This window comes from Coregonus clupeaformis, chromosome 18, assembly GCF_020615455.1.
Source record: "Coregonus clupeaformis isolate EN_2021a chromosome 18, ASM2061545v1, whole genome shotgun sequence".
Lineage (NCBI taxonomy): Eukaryota > Metazoa > Chordata > Actinopteri > Salmoniformes > Salmonidae > Coregonus > Coregonus clupeaformis.
Window position 1 is genome coordinate 54,630,308 of NC_059209.1, and position 17,550 is coordinate 54,647,857.

The following is a 17,550-nucleotide window of genomic DNA, read 5'->3' on the forward strand; positions in this document are numbered from 1 at the left end:
TATTTGTGTTTGCCATCATGGACAAAAAAAAGGGGCATCATGTCAACTACCCATATTCTTTCTTGAACCAAATGCTCCAAAACATCCTATCAAAATCAAATCAAATTTTATTTGTCACATGCGCCGAATACATGTGTAGACCTTACCCTGAAATGCTTAATTACAAGCCCTTAACCAACAATGCAGTTTAAGAAAATAGAGTTAAGAAAATATTTACTAATTAAACTAAAGTAGAAAATGAAAAATAAAAGTAAATAAAACAAGTAACACAATAAAATAACAATAATGAGGCTATATACAGGGAGTACCGGTACTGAGTCAATGTGCGGGGGTACAGGTTAGTCGAGGTCATGTGTACATGTAGGTAGGGATAAAGTGACTATGCACAAGAACAGCAGCACTCCGGGTCCAGAGTTGGAGGCTCCTCTGGTGATGCTGGTGGAGGCTCTCTGTGAACTTCACTGTCCTGAGGCTATCCAGGGTTTAGCTGCCTGGAGTCTCACCAACACTGGCAAGAGTCTGGCTTGGGTCAGCTCTGTGGCACTACAGGCTGAGGGCCGGTAAGGAAAACATCCCTGTGTGTGAAAGTGGAGGCCACTCTTGGGTTTCAAACCAAGCTTAGCATCTTAAAGGGGCAATTCTTGAAGAATATTACTTATAATGCCTCATGAGCGTAGTTCCTCCTGCCATACCCCATCAGAACCCAAAATATAAGCTTGTTTTACACAGATGTTTTGCAACAAAGTAAATGTAAACAAACACTATATAGCTTCACCATGGTTACAACTAGAATGTTGCTCTATGATGTCAACTGTAGCTCAGTTGGTAGAGCATGGCGCTTTGCAACGCCAGGCTTGTGGGTTCGATTCCCACAGGGGCCAGTATGAAAAATGTATGCACTCACTAACTGTAAGTTGCTTGCCTTGCGGTAGCAGAGAGAACAGCCTATGCACCGTCTGTTCTGCATTCTGTTTCCTGCAAGCCTGCTGCTAGATGCCACTAGTCAGTCGCTTACCACCGCAGCTGTAGCCAAAATGCAAGCTGTAGTGTACACTCTGGTAATGGAAGGAATCTGGTAATAATCTTGAGTTAAGCTATGAGCCATGGTCGGAAGATACTAGTTTACGCCTGTGATACATTTGTATTGATCCGGTAGGTCGAGAAGGGTGTAATTGCAGACCGCAATTAGGGGTGTTTTCTGATATCGGGGTTTCTTGATATCAAGTTACACCCATTGATGCTCGATCATTGGTCCGTGGCCATTTTTTTTCTGTAGCATTGTAGCTAAGCCTAACCCTAACCCTTTTCCTAACCTTAACCTCATTCTCCTAACCTGCCACGCTAATTCACCTAACCTGCCACATTCATTTTCCTAACCTGCCACGTAAATTATCCTAACCTGCTATGTAAACAAATAATCTGTGTCGAGAAACCATCAGTCTCCTAACACCGTAACTGAACATGTTACGCCCCTGAAAAAGGGGAGAAATAATCACGAGAGTGATGCAGTTGTTTCCTCACTGAAAACTTTAGTATAATCCTTTTACAAAATACCACATTTTACAGAACAACAGATCTACAGGAACCAGAGTTTTGTAGGGTACAAAGCTTATTCAAGTCACAACAGCATAAACTGTAATTCACTAAAACATATACAAATGTTTCAATATAACTGTCAAACACAAAGTAGCTTTAGCTCAGTAACCCATAACTACATTTATCAACCATGTCAACAAAGTATTCGAAACACATTATACAAATAACCCCAAATATATTATTAACAGCGCACATGTTCATTCACAATTAGCATAAAATGGCAGCTACTCTCAGTACGAAGCTAATCTTCGCTGCAACCAAGCAGATTTCACTCATACACGCACCTAATAACTCTCTTCAACTTAACTCTAACTTACTCAAGATGTTACTAACACATACCTTAAACTCTCTTGACATGTTAGCAAGTTATTACATTCAAATTAACTCGTTTTATATCAATAACGTACCTGAAAAAGGGGAGAAATAATCACGAGAGTGATGCAGTTGTTTCCTCACTGAAAACTTTAGTATAATGAGGAAAAAAGACCGCGATTTCCCCAGAAAGTTGGGTGGAGACCAGAGCAATCGATCTCAGGCTCATAGATTAAGAGCATTTAGTAGATCACAGATTAACACTTTTACCCTTAAATTAGGCACCACAAAGTAAAGTAGTCAATATAACGTTTACATATTCCTCTTACAATATTTACCCTTTTACACTTGACGGATTTTAACACATTTATTCATTTTATCAATCTCTATGAACTAGTACTGGATGCATGATCTTTTTAACCTTAGATATTTTAAGATCCTTACATACCATGAACTTACTAATACTTTTTAGTGTATAACAGGCTATGAATATGTCCTTTAACCTGTCACACTCTCCCCGACAAAATAAATGTTGTCCCAACATTACCAATATTGTCTTCTTAAACAGTCTATAAGCACCGGACGTAGAAAATCCTCTTCTGTAAACTAGTCCTTGAGCAGAGGTCAAAGTTCACAGTTCAAATAGAACCAAGAAGTTATATTCACAGTCCATATCTGTTGACCAGCTGTATAAACAGTCCATAAGCAGTCTTTTCTCATACTATTGTCAACAGTCCATCAGTTTTAATGATCTATATGCATAGTCTGCTAATTGTCTCGTGAAAGTCTGTGAAATCAGTCAGTAGTCCATGGTCAAACATGTCAACTCTGTCTGTGGCCTCAAGTTTGCTGAAGTCCATACATGTAGGGTGGCTGAAGGTAATATCCCTGTAGTGATGGCAGCCATGGAACCAGTCCTGGTGCAGGGTAGACAGGGAACAACTGTGGCTGTGGCTGGATACTGTAGCAGGAAGGGATACCAAGCTGATCATAGGTGATACGTCTTGGAGGGTGTCTCTCTCTTTGTGGCAGCTGGTAAGCTGGTTCCTCAGGTTCAGCAGCAGCAGTTAATGAAGGAAAGGCACTTAGTGGATGATCATCAGGCACATTTTCAGCAGGCAAGTTCATCTCCTCAGCAGGCAGTTCTTTAACTGTTGTTTTCTCCTCCAGCTGATTTTCAACAAGCGGCTGTGCTGGTAGCATATCAGGAACTGGCACCGCCACTGTTTGTTTCACTGGTGGGGGCCTGTTTTCCGACTCTCTCGCTGGTTCAGCATACCTCTCAGGTACTGTAGGAGATGTGGGGACCTGTAGCGGCTCATGATGAAGGTCATATTCATCCCCGCTGTCTTCATCAGAATCTAGAGGCTGTGATCCAGGCTGATGTCTCATTTTCTTACTTTTGTCATCTTTAGTCATTTCTGGTTGTCTCTCAAAAGGTAAGTGGTCACAGGACATGAGCAGGTTTCTGTGCAGGACCCTGGAGCGTCCCCTACCCTTTTCTGGTCTCAACTCATAAATCGGCAGGTCTGAACCCATTTGTCTCACTACTGTGTGAATTTGATCTTCCCAATAGTTACGGAGTTTGCCTGGTCCTCCTCTTGGTGTCAGGTTTTTAATCAGAACTTCGCTCGCCAGGCTGTAGCACTGAACTCCTAACTTTAGTGTCATAGTACTTCTTACTTCTTTCAGCAGCTTTCTGAGCATTTTCATTTGCAATGGCGTATGCTTCTTCCATTCCTCGTTTCCAGTTCTCCACGTAGTCTCGCTGGTTACTGGAACCTGCCTCTGTGCACAATCCAAAGAACATATCAACTGGAAGCCTGGGTGATCTCCCAAACAGAAGATAAAATGGTGAATAGCCAGTCACTTCACAACGGGTGCAGTTATAGGCATAAACCAGTTTGTTTAGAGACTCCTTCCAGTTTGACTTTTGTGTCTCAGTTAGTGTCTTTAGCATTTGCAACAATGTTCTGTTCATTCGTTCCACTTGACCGTTCCCCATCGGGTGGTAGGGTGTTGTTCTGGACCCCGCCATGCCACTGAGTTTCTTTAACTGATGGAACAACTGATTTTCGAATTCTCCCCCCTTGGTCATGGTGGATGCGGGAGGGGAACCCAAACTTCAGGGCAAAGTCATTGAAGATGAGATTTGCAGCAGTTTTTCCTGACTTTGATGTGGTGGCGTAGGCTTGAGTGAAACGTGTAAAATGATCAACAATCACGAGGATGTACTCATATCCCCCCTTTGCATCTGTCGAGATGGAGGAAATCTATACATACCAGTTCAAATGGCTGTGTTGTCACAATGTTTGTCAGAGGAGCTCTTGTTTCATGGCCTGGCTTTTTCTGCTTGACACAGCTACAAGTTTTAGTCACATAGTGCTCGATGTCAGATTGCATATAAGGCCAGAAGAAGCGGTCACGTACTAGTGATACAGTGCGGTCAGTAACCTTGGTGTCCCATGTTATTGTGCAACTCTTCCATCACTTTACCTTTGTACTGCTCTGGTAGAACTAACTGCTTGCGGGCTGTAGTGATTCTGTAAAGAATACCATCACTGTCGATTGTCAATTTGTCCCATTCTCTGAATAGGCATTTTGTCTTTGGACTGAATTCCTTTTGCTCTTTAACTGGCGGTTTGGAACCAGACAGCTTGAAATCGAGCACAGGACGGATGACCGGATCAGACTCTTGTGCCTCTCTTATCCCCTCTTTTGGTATCGAGCTGATTGTTGCTGTAGTTGTCTCACCTTCAGCTGATACTGATATAGATGCAGCTGAAATTGACCAAGGCACAAAAGGCTCTTTCTGTACCTCTACTGCTTGTATCGTGGCGGCAATGGTGTCTGGTGGAAGCTCCTCAGAACATTCTCTCATCAGTGACTCTACATCCAGTGGCATCCTCGACAAAGCATCTGCATCACTGTTCTCTCTGCCTGGCCTGTACTTTATTGTAAAGTGGAAATCAGCCAATTCTGCAACCCACCTGGAAGTGGTTGCGTTCAGTTTTGCAGTAGACAGAATGTAGCTGAGCGGGTTGTTATCACTGTATACAGTGAAGGTCGGAGCATAGTATAAATAATCATGGAACTTATCAGTGATTGCCCATTTTAGAGCTAGAAATTCTAGCTTTCCAGAGTGGTAGTGATAGTTCTTCTCAGCTGCTGTTAAGGTTTGAGAGCCATAAGCAATGACCCTAAGCTTCCTATCTTGCTCTTGATAAAGAACTGCTCCCAAGCCTTGGTGTGACGCATCAGTGTGTACAACAAATGGCTGAGCGAAGTCAGGGAAACCTAAGACTGGTGGGTGAAGCAGACACTCAATCAGCTGTTCAAGTGCCTGTTGATGCTGGTCAGTTCACAGGATTGGCTTGTTTGAGGGCACCACATGACTTACTTTCTTTGTTTTTGCTTTCCGTGGGTGGTCAGGTATTTTCTCTGAATCTGCTTTCAGGAGGTCATACAGACAGCTGGCCCTCCTAGAAAAGTCTTTGATGTACTGTCTGTAGTAAGTGAGTAAACCAAGCATTTTTCTGAGCTGGCCCACAGTCTGTGGTCTGATCTCTTTCAATGCTCTTACTGCTTCAAAATCGGCTGGGTCAACTTTGCTGCCGTCTGCAGACACTATTCTGCCCAAATAACGGACCTGGGGGTTTAAAGAGATCACACTTACTTGGCTTGAGTTTGATGCCATACTCTGAGACGCTGCAAAACCTTTTGCACATCATTCACATGGCTGTCGAAAGTTTTACTGAAAACTAGCGTGTCGTCCAGATAAGGAATGCAGATGTTGTCCCGGAGCCCTTCCAAACATTCCTCCATACAACGCTGAAAAGCTGCAGGAGCGTTCATGAGGCCGAATGGCATACGTATCCACTCATAGAGTCCCCATGGGGTCACAAATGCTGTCAGTGATCTGCTTTCTTCAGAGATGAACCCTTGGTGATATGCTTTTCCATGATCTAAAAAGGGAGAACCAGGAATTACCACCTAAACTGTCCATGATGTCCTGGACCCGAGGGATGGGCTGGCGGTCGGGATGTGTCTTTCTGTTCAGGTCTCTGTAATCTATACACAACCGGAGGGTCCCGTCCTTCTTCCTAACGCAAACGACAGGTGAAGAATATGAAGAGTTTGACTTCCTAACCCAACCCTGGGCTATGAGGTCATGAAGGTAACCCTTCATCTCCTGATACAGTGGCCTGGGCACTGACATGTATGTGCGCTTGACTGGTTCAGAGTCCTTTAGAGAAATAGTCATTTTCAATCGTTCAATGCAGCCAATGTCATTGTCTGATCTGGAGAAGGAGTGACACTCTTCTCTAAGCATTTTCCTAACAACCTCTCTCTGTTCTTCGGTTAGGTGACTTAAACCTACTGGTGGATCCCACTGTTCAGTAGCAGTACATGGGGTTTGAACACTGGTGTGATTCACTGTGGCTGGGGTGACAGCTTTTTCAAAGACTTGGGCAGGTAACACAGTCATAATGGTTTGTACTGTACCGATTATGTTGCGTCCCAGCAGGGCAATGTCGTGGTCAGTGGGGTTAGAGACATCAAGCATGACAACTGGAAAAACACCTTTCTTAACTCTGACTAGTGTGTCAAAGAACTCAAGTTCATCTGGCCACTGCGGGTTCAGGTCTGGCTGGAAAAGCATTGTCATGTCGTCTTTGAAAGGCTGGGAAGCTACACGGCACTCAATCTGAATGCTACTGTGTTTTGGTACAGCAACCTTCTCTTTCTTTGTTTTCACTGCGTATTCATCTGTCTGTTCTGCGCTAACAGCCTGTATAAAAGCCCTCACCTTATTTCTTTTGAGGCTTGGGAAAGCTTTTTTTACTGTACTGTACCGTTTAGTCTTTTCGGTCCTTGTCAGGATGTGCTCAATAACATTGAAACCTATGATGGGATGAGATAGGTGACAGCCTTTCATTACCAGCACTGGGATGATCAGTTCCTTCGTTTGGTCAGTTTCAGAGGCTAGCCGAAAAGTTGTTTCAATCCATCCCAGGTACGGCATTTCAGTCCCATTTGCTGCCGTCAATCTTAGATCATCAGGTGAGTCCAGAATTTCTGAAACATCCCTCAGCCTTGCGTTTGGGAGAGATTCCGCTTTCCATCGTTCATCAATGACCGATACCTGAGAGCCTGTGTCCCATAGGGCTTGGAGGTGGTGGCGATTCAGGTGACACTCAACAAGGCACTGTCTACCGACTAGCGAGGTGACCTTATGGGGGTGGCAACCTTGAGCTAGGGATGGTAAAGAGTGGGCATTTTCTTCTGTACAGGAAAGCTTTTCACAGGTAGAGTCAATTTTCAGGTGAGTGCATTTTTCCTTATGTTTAGTCCAATGTTGGTTTTGACATCCTTTGGAACAGTACAGTGTCTCTTTACATGATGAACATTGTTTCAGGTTCTCAAATGAATCTTCTCTGGCACAATTTGCACATTTCTGGGACTTTTTGGTAGCTACGGTTAACACTTGTCCCTCAGCGGTAACCCTTCCCCGTTTAAAGGGGCCTCTTTTGATGGTCTGACTCCCCGGATTTTACATCCAGCTTGAAAATGTTCTCCACTCCCACATCGGAAGCAGTGTGTGCAGCGTGCATCTGTTCTGGCCTGCTGGCAGACAAAACACCTCCTTGGAGCTTGAGCAGAGCGGTTGGTATACAGGTTAGGTGCATATTGATACTGCGCAGGGTCAGGTGCTTGGGGCTGACTGTGGTTGCTGTAATACTGCTGCTGGGAAACAGGTGGCTGGGGGTCCCTATCTGGCCTCCTAACTGGAAGTGGGGCATGGGCATAAGGCGATGACTGAAACATAGGCTGCTGTAATGTCTCCTTAATCTGAGCAATCTCTGCACTGAGACCTTTTAGGGAAGCTACACCTGTCTTAAGTTCAGCTAACTCTGTTAACAGTTCTGCGGGTATCTTAGCCTTTGCTTCCTTCACAGGACACTTTGCAGATGGCGTATCTTCTAACTGGACTACACTTACAGTTGTAGCAGGCTGTGGGGCATTAAAACGCTTTTTGTTTCGTCTTTCTATCTCATTAGCACAAGCAATGTTAAGCTTCTCTAGCAAAACCTCATCTGATGTTTCGCTATCAAGCAGGAGAGGCTGCATGTCTATCCTGATACTGTCACTCTGGAGACCTGTAAGGACTGTGTGTAAACACATGCGCTGGACTAGAGCAGGGTCATACTTAAGCCCTGATTCTGACTCCTGGGACGCAAATAGTACTTTCTGCCTCAAACCTAAGACGCGCATCAGGAAGCTTTGAGGGGTCTCCTTGCTATGCTGTGCTTCTGAAGCTAGCTGTTTGTAAAGCTCTGTTGCACTCTTCTCTTGGAAGTGGGAACGCAGGATGCATCTAAGTGTGGGAAGAGTTAGCTGGGGTTTACCTTCCAAGTAGCTGCGTAGCTGTGAGCCTGGAGAAATAGCCCTGATTACTGCGTCTACTATTTCTACCTCAGGATAGCCTCTGTTAAGTCCATTCTCAATCTGATGGGCAAGGCTGGAAAAAGTCAGTTTATCTTTCTGGCCCGGTTCACCTATCTGCCCAGAAATTTTTAACTCTTTGCGCCAGTATGAGCCGGGCTGTGCACTGGGTGAGAGCTGCATGCTCCTCTGAAGATGGGCAGGGGGTTGGGGCTGGCGCAGAGAATCACTGGCTTTGTCTGCAGTACTCTGCTCAGTTCCCACCCCTTGTTGTGGGGTTACAGTTCTCAGTCCCTCGATTATGTGATGTGTTCTGGCTGTTTCAATATCATGGTCAGTTTGCCCTGTCTTGCTATCTATGCCACTGATAATCTCTGTCATTTTGTCTTTAAGTAGCAATAATTCCGACATGCCGCCATCTTCTAACTCTGCAACTTCCTCTCTTTCAAGGAACATCATAATGTGAGTCATCAGTGATATGCGGGATTTGTCTTGAATAACTCTTCTCTGTTCGCCTGATATGTCAAGGAAATCACATACGTCTAGTAACTTGTCTTTAGTCAGGGTGTGCAATTCTCCTACTACCTCTTCCTGTAGTTCTTCCAAGGCGGTTGTCATGTTGACAGGACAGGAGGAACCTTTACTGTGCAGGAGTTGACTCTGAATTAGATGGTCCTTACTGTCTCTGATGGTCTCTCAACGGCCTCAGTTGACACGTACTTAACCACCAACTTCCAGCTCCCCTCGAACAGCAACACTTTCCTCACTGCAGCCTGCCTGGGTTGTTATGTAGGGATTTAGCTGGCTCGGAATTCAGCGACCAGGATGTGGAAGCCGGACATCTGAGCAGCAATCTCAGCGGAGCCTCCAAAATGTTACGCCCCTGAAAAAGGGGAGAAATAATCACGAGAGTGATGCAGTTGTTTCCTCACTGAAAACGTTAGTATAATCCTTTTACAAAAATACCACATTTTACAGAACAACAGATCTACAGGAACCAGAGTTTTGTAGGGTACAAAGCTTATTCAAGTCACAACAGCATAAACTGTAATTCACTAAAACATATACAAATGTTTCAATATAACTGTCAAACACAAAGTAGCTTTAGCTCAGTAACCCATAACTACATTTATCAACCATGTCAACAAAGTATTCGAAACACATTATACAAATAACCCCAAATATATTATTAACAGCGCACATGTTCATTCACAATTAGCATAAAATGGCAGCTACTCTCAGTACGAAGCTAATCTTCGCTGCAACCAAGCAGATTTCACTCACACACGCACCTAATAACTCTCTTCAACTTAACTCTAACTTACTCAAGATGTTACTAACACATACCTTAAACTCTCTTGACATGTTAGCAAGTTATTACATTCAAATTAACTCGTTTTATATCAATAACGTACCTGAAAAAGGGGAGAAATAATCACGAGAGTGATGCAGTTGTTTCCTCACTGAAAACTTTAGTATAATGAGGAAAAAAGACTGCGATTTCCCCAGAAAGTTGGGTGGAGACCAGAGCAATCGATCTCAGGCTCATAGATTAAGAGCATTTAGTAGATCACAGATTAACACTTTTACCCTTAAATTAGGCACCACAAAGTAAAGTAGTCAATATAACGTTTACACATTCCTCTTACAATATTTACCCTTTTACACTTGACGGATTTTAACACATTTATGCATTTTATCAATCTCTATGAACTAGTACTGGATGCATGATCTTTTTAACCTTAGATATTTTAAGATCCTTACATACCATGAACTTACTAATACTTTTTAGTGTATAACAGGCTATGAATATGTCCTTTAACCTGTCACAAACACCCCCCTCCACCCACCCACCGGGGAGCCAGGTCCAGAATGAGTTTTTCCCCACAAAAGTGCTTTATTACAGACAGAAATACTCCTCAGCACCCAGCTTTGTGCACAACATTGGAGAGAAATAAGCTTTTTGTGCGTATGGTACATTTCTGGGATCTTTTATTTCAGCTCATGAAACATGGGACCAACACTTTACATGTTGCATTTATATTTTTGTTCAGTTTATATTAATCAATCAATCAATTTATCTATCTGATTAATAAAAACGGACAATGTACTCAAGCTGAAATATTTTATTTGTACCAAAACACAGTCCAGAATTCATATATTTGTATTTACATAGTAAATGTGATATTTGAGTAGAAAAACATGTTAAAACATAAAGATATGTAATTAGAACAGATATAATGGCTATTTTAATTAAAGGTAAATTATGTCCCGAAATCATTCTGAGCTCTATAGTCAACACCCAAAATGTTAGAAGACAAAGACTAAAAACGAGTAATCTGCCAGGCTGCAGCTATTGGCTGTCAAACACAAAATATCAGAAATACATATTTACAGTAAAGCAGATATATCAATGTCCTGCACTGACAAACTGCTGTGAATGGCCCACCAAAAAATTACGTATCCTCATGGCTTAGATTCACATAATGCAGCACCAAGTTCACTCCATCCCTTTGCACTGACTGAGAGCAACATGGATGGAACATTATTGAATTAAGTATAGTTATCTTAGAGAGAACATAAATGTGACGCGATAATGTACTTGATGTCATACATGTAAGACCGTGAGTAAATGTTCATAACATCTGAGAACAAAAAGTGCCCCTGATTGTCAGTGATTTCCAGATTTAGCACCTTAATTGCAGTGCCTTAGACATATTTCCCGTTAAGAACAACGCAAACATGTTTATGCTGTAACATCTCTGGAGTAAATTATACATCATATAATATAGTTAAAAACAACCTCCTGCAATGGGCTGGTACTGCACTGTAGATGGCACTGTCCTCTCAGCCCATGGTCTTGAACAACGCAACTTCTGACCATAGAACCGAACCCAGTAACAAATAAATACAAGTACATAGCTGCACATGATGTCCAAACTCTGAGGAAACATTTGAATTAGTGTTTTCCTGAGAAGAAAAAAGGATCTAGTCCATTCAAAGTGTTAAGATCATGTGTAAACAATCATATTTGGAGGAAGAACACTAATTTTTTGGAACTCACTCAAGTAAAGTAATAAAGTCTCTCTCTAAATAGTTAGTTTCTTCAACATTTTAATGAAGATGAAGAGGCCTCTGTAGATGCACTGGTCTTGTTCCCAAAAATGCACAACATTACAATGTTGTATTTGAAAAGACCATAAGGACGAGAGCATGGTTGGACTAGACTTGGACATGGGTTTGATCTTTAGACAGCAGCATCACTTAATAATGATTATTCATGCATTTCTGCAACCAAAGAAGTCCATTCCAATATAGCGAGGATACCCCTGTAGTAAATTCATCTCCACAGGATCAAACTTCCAGTACTGCCTCCCTCGGATAAGGTGGACATAGCCTGTCAATGAAAAAAAGATCACTCGTGGGAATTGGTCTATATGGACAGGGCTAAAATGAAATGTTTCTTACAGAAGAAATATGGAAAACATATGCATAACCATGGTAGTAATTAAAAGGGAACAGTTTGGAGATTATGGAAAAATTATTAGACTAAAGGTGACGACACAACAGTTCACTTAACACAAGACTGAATCCAAACATTACACTGTTGATTTTATGTGCATTTTACATTTACTGTATGCTGCATTTATTGATAACGAAATCTGAAAATATTCTGGATACATTCAGTAACATGATATTTTCCTGGAAATGTGGGGTAGGTGCAACATAAGACAAAAAAATGACAAGGGTTTGAGTGAGAGGACTAACTGGGGTCTCCAAGTGGCCACACACCTCTCCAAAGTGTACACAGTTCTTAAGTCATTTCAATGCACTTTTATGACTCAAAGAAGTGTCTTCAACTTTTTTGATCTCTCCTAGCTGTGCCGTTAAGGAACTAGAGCAAGCACACTTGTATTTGTTTTGTTTGGATCACAGCCCTGCATCCCTGCCTTTCCATAATTACTGTTGTTGTTTACGCAATCCAAAAACGGTCCATTATAAATCACAATCTAGGTCAGGTGGGCATAATTTGAAAGCTTGTTCTATTGCCAACATGACTAGCTAAATTATCTAATATGATCTTACAGTGTTAGGCTTTCACAAGGCAGTTCAGAGAAGCAGATCGTAATTTTGGTGCGCATAGAACGGAGTCTTAAGTTCATTCAGATGCGTGGACCGCTGCAAATGTTATTCACAATACAACAAACATAGGCTCATCTGTTCAGGACAACCCAGGGTATAACACCATGTCATCTTGTAACTGTACAATATTCTAAAATTCTAAATTGAAAGCTGATTGGGTGATTCATTCATAAGATTTTTACCGTATTGGTCCTTGAAGGCTGCATCAACATCACTGGGGATGCCGCTCCAGTCCTGCATGTTGCGAGGGTAGACAGAGTCCACACGGTTCTCCTTGGGGCTGAACCTCCAGTAGCTTCCTGACTTGAAGAAGTAGGTGTTATAGTTGCTGTCCTGGCCCCTGCACAGGGCTGCCTGGATGTGGGAGACTGACAGGCCTAGCCTCTGCACAGGGTCTGGCCCTGTGATCTGTCTCTCTGCATCAAACACCCAGTAGCTTTGACCTGCAAGAGACAGAGAGAGAACTTTATACAGTAGATGCCCCCGCTGTGGCCCTTCAAGGATCTGGGCTATGTTTTCATAGTTTCCATAACTCTTGGCTATTCAACACTCTAGTCACTCTTGACATGCCCTACTTAAGGTTGCTGAATTTGGTCTTGGAAGAACCCTTTTCTGGGTAACCAAAAAGGGCATAACGCTATAATGCAGTCATTTTACTGCTTGTCTGCCTACATGTACAGTGAGGGAAAAAAGTATTTGATCCTCTGCTGATTTTGTATGTTTGCCCACTGACAAAGAAATGATCAGTCTATCATTTTAATGGTAGGTTTATTTGAACAGTGAGAGACAGAATAACACCAAAAAAATCCAGAAAAACGCATGTCAAAAATGTTATAAATTGATTTGCATTTTAATGAGGGAAATAAGTATTTGACCCCTCTGCAAAACATGACTTAGTACTTGGTGGCAAAACCCTTGTTGGCAATCACAGAGGTCAGACGTTTCTTGTAGTTGGCCACCAGGTTTGCACACATCTCAGGAGGGATTTTGTCCCATTCCTCTTTGCAGATCTTCTCCAAGTCATTAAGGTTTCGAGGCTGACGTTTGGCAACTCGAACTTTCAGCTCCCTCCACAGATTTTCTATGGGATTAAGGTCTGGATACTGGCTAGGCCACTCAAGGACCTTAATGTGCTTCTTCTTGAGCCACTCCTTTGTTGCCTTGGCCATGTGTTTTGGATCATTGTCATGCTGGAATAAAAAATCCACGACCCATTTTCAATGCCCTGGCTGAGGGAAGGAGGTTCTCACCCAAGATTTGACGGTACATGGCCCTGTCCATCGTACCTTTGATGCGGTGAAGTTGTCCTATCCCCTTAGCAGAAAAACACTCCCAAAGCGTAGTGTTTCCACCTCCATGTTTGACGGTGGGGATGGTGTTCTTGGGGTCATAGGCACCATTCCTCCTCCTCCAAACACGGCGAGTTGAGTTGATGCCAAAGAGCTCCATTTTGGTCTCATCTGACCACCACACTTTCACCCAGTTATCCTCTGAATCATTCAGATGTTCATTGGCAAACTTCAGACGGGCCTGTATATGTTCTTTCTTGAGCAGGGGGACCTTGCGGGCGCTGCAGGATTTCAGTCCTTCACGCCGTAGTGTGTTACCAATTGTTTTCTTGGTGACTATAGTCCCAGCTGCCTTGAGATCATTGACAAGATCCTCCCTTGTAGTTCTGGGCTGATTCCTCACCGTTCTCATGATCATTGCAACTCCACGAGGTGAGATCTTGCATGGAGCCCCAGGCCGAGGGAGATTGACAGTTATTTTGTGTTTCTTCCATTTGCGAATAATCGCACCAACTGTTGTCACCTTCTCACCAAGCTGCTTGGTGATGGTCTTGTGGCCCATTCCAGCCTTGTGTAGGTCTACAATCTTGTCCCTGACATCCTTGGAGAGCTATTTGGTCTTGGCCATGGTGGAGAGTTTGGAATCTGATTGATTGATTGTTTCTGTGGACAGGTGTCTTTTATACAGGTAATAAACTGAGATTAGGAGCACTCCCTTTAAGAGTGTGCTCCTAATCTCAGCTTGTTACCTGTATAAAAGACACCTGGGAGCCAGAAATCTTTCTGATTGAGAGGGGGTCAAATACTTATTTCCCTCATTAAAATGCAAATCAATTTATAACATTTTTGACATGCGTTTTTCTGGATTTTTTTGTTGTTATTCTGTCTCTCACTGTTCAAATAAACCTACCATTAAAATCATAGACTGATCATTTCTTTGTCAGTGGGCAAACGTACAAAATCAGCAGGGGATCAAATACTTTTTTCCCTCACTGTATATTTACTTGTCTGTATTCAACTTGGGGCTTATCTAACCCTATTCTCACAAGACATACCTAACTAACCACAGCACAAACAGCCAATATCTCTGTCACACACCTTGAAAGAACCAGATATTCCCTGATTGGTCTTCAAAGGCAGCATCAATGCTCTCTGGAATCCCCCTCCAATGGCGGGATGCCAGAGCGGGGTAGCCCGCCTCCAGCCGCCCCTCCCGAATGCGCCACACATAGCTTGATTTAAAGAAGAACAGCTCTCCACGGATCATAGACACAGCATCAAAGTCTGTCTGGCAGACGTCAGGCTGGAGACAGAAAGAGGATCACTAGTGCATCTCCATACTGTCATATCATGTGTATTCTTGTGTGGCTAGTATCTCAGTTGTATTTTATGTCTTATATTATTTTTATTTGCCTGTGCAGCGCCTCAAAAAATATGAATGGCAAGATTAACACTCACAATACTACTAATGATCTCATTGGTCTCTGTGGTGATTTGTGGCGGTGGTGATAGTGGAGGTGGGGGCGGGACATGTGGACGAGGGCCGTACAGGTATTGGATCCCCAGCTTGTCATCCTCGCTCAGCTCCAGGGGATAGGAGAAGCTGTAATAGGGGGACATCACTGCACCCGGTTCCCAGGAGTGCTGCAGGCCCAGAACATGCCCGAACTCATGAGCAGCCACTTGGAGGAGGTCTGTGCCTGCAGTGGAATCAGGGAGAGGGTCACACCTACGGGGATACACAGTACAACCACAGAGCTGACAACTACTTCCTGACTGTACTCATTTTACATAGAGCTCTATGTAAATCAACTCTTCATACTTCCTGCATGTTCCCTGCCAAGCAAACACTCACCCATGTAGTTGCCAAGGGTCCATGCTTCATCATAGTCAAAATGGATGTCGCCCTCCCTGTGGGTCTTGGGGAAGAAGGCATGGGCTAGAATTCCCCCAGGGCCGTCAAAGGGCAGGTTATCTCCATGCCAGTACCTACAGTAGAGATCCATATCAGGAAAGTGCTGGCAGACCAGTAACTTAAAATCTGACATTTGAATACACATACTGTACTACTGTACTGACATTTGAATACACTTACTGTACACACATGCGTACCTGGTGAAGTCGATGACAATGTCAGCCTTTCCACTGCTGACCTCAGTGAAGGTGAGGGGTGTGACCTCACTCCATACTGTCAGTGCTTCCAGCAGGACACGCCGCACCTTGTCCTCACTCATCTGCCAGGGGAAGCGAACCACTCTGAGGAAGGAAGAGATATAGATGTAAACATCAGAGACCGTAAACTCCACACACCCACACACCATAATCTGTAGTCTGTAGAAACACACTTAGACCACCAGCCTTGCATATCTATAACCTCCCTCTCATCTGATATCTAACCATCAAATCAACCAAGAGGTGTGCTGTTAAAAAGACCCTCAGGCTCTGTAAGATAAGTGTATTACAGTCCTCTTCCTTCACCTTTACATGAGCTGTCTCAGGTAAAACCACCCAGTATGACTAATACAAAGAAACTCTTTAGAGAGCTCATATGTCAACAATTACAATTAAATTAGGGAATCATCAAAGATGTTGATGATTTCTTAATGGCTTGTCATTCATGTCAAATGCATGCCTAAGTGGACTATCCAAACTAAAGCCCTTGGCAAACCCAGTGATTCCACTGTCCTAAGTACGAGGGCTCCCACTGTAACACTGCCATGACACAGGCGAGCACTACTCCTATCCCTGGTCACATTAAGACAAATGTATTGCTCAACTCCAGCAGTCTCAGTAGCCCATCATGGCTTGCCTTCTCCTCCTCTCTCTGAGTGGCTCTTTAGATGCCATGCATTATGATAAAGAACAGCTACAATGAGAGGAACCAGAGGACACAGACAGAGAGGCAGCAGCCAGCCGACAGACAGCCCAGCCCAGACACTCCATGCCGTGAGTCTCAGGAGGAGGCAAAGTAATAACATTATAGGTTCCTCCTTTTCAGAGACACACTTTGTTTTTAAGGCAAATGTGATGAGAGTGCAACTCCTGCTTGCCTTGTTGAGTTAGAATATGAGAGCTATGACCAAAACAGGGGACTCAATAAACAAATGATGGATAGAGTAACACTGGATTCTGGACATACTGTACCTTTATAACCAGTTCTACTGGCAACTATGCACCAAAACATGTCCTATTACCTGATAGAAAATTATATTTCCTTGGTTGGGTCCAGATCCATCTCTAAATACATACAAGCCGTTCAACAGTGTGGTTATACGAAGATAATAATAATATCTCCTTACTTGTAGGTGAGGTCAGTCTTCTCCAAGCGCCCCCCGAACAGGACAAAGCGTTTCTGCCTGTGATTCCTCCTGTAGAGGACATCTTTCAGCATGGGGTAGTCAGGAACGCCACAGCGGGGGCGGTTAGACACCTCAGTGATGTTAGTTACCAGTGCTGCTCTTATAGGGTCTCCTCTGGCCAAGGCTGTGTATTTGAGTGTGTCCTGAGGATGGGCAACTCTTCCTCTCTCCTTCAGGTCGTGGAGATCAGACCTCTGGAGCCATCCCTTTGAAAAAGCAGGAACATAAGCAACATTTATTAGAAAACAAGTTTACAATAATAACAATATTTTTGGTAGAAATATGTATCCAAATGCATTACTTTTTATTATAATCCATGCATGCATTGACATTGCCTTAACATGATTGCCTGTAAGTATTTCTGAAGGTGGGAGTATGAGAGGTAAAAAATAACTGGAAATCTC

General features: G+C 43.2%; 1 protein-coding gene across 1 annotated transcript; it reads right to left on the reverse strand.

Annotated features, from left to right (window-relative positions):
- Nucleotides 1–11,599: 11,599 nt before the first annotated feature.
- Nucleotides 11,600–17,379, reverse strand: LOC121551083 (stromelysin-3-like; the record flags this gene model as incomplete). Its single annotated transcript, XM_041863616.2, has 7 exons — nt 11,600–11,752; nt 12,681–12,941; nt 14,886–15,090; nt 15,246–15,487; nt 15,643–15,776; nt 15,900–16,043; nt 17,087–17,379. Coding segments are annotated over 7 exons (1,398 nt in total), but the record flags the coding sequence as incomplete, so codon positions are not given.
- Between the last annotated feature and the right edge of the window lie 171 nt (nt 17,380–17,550).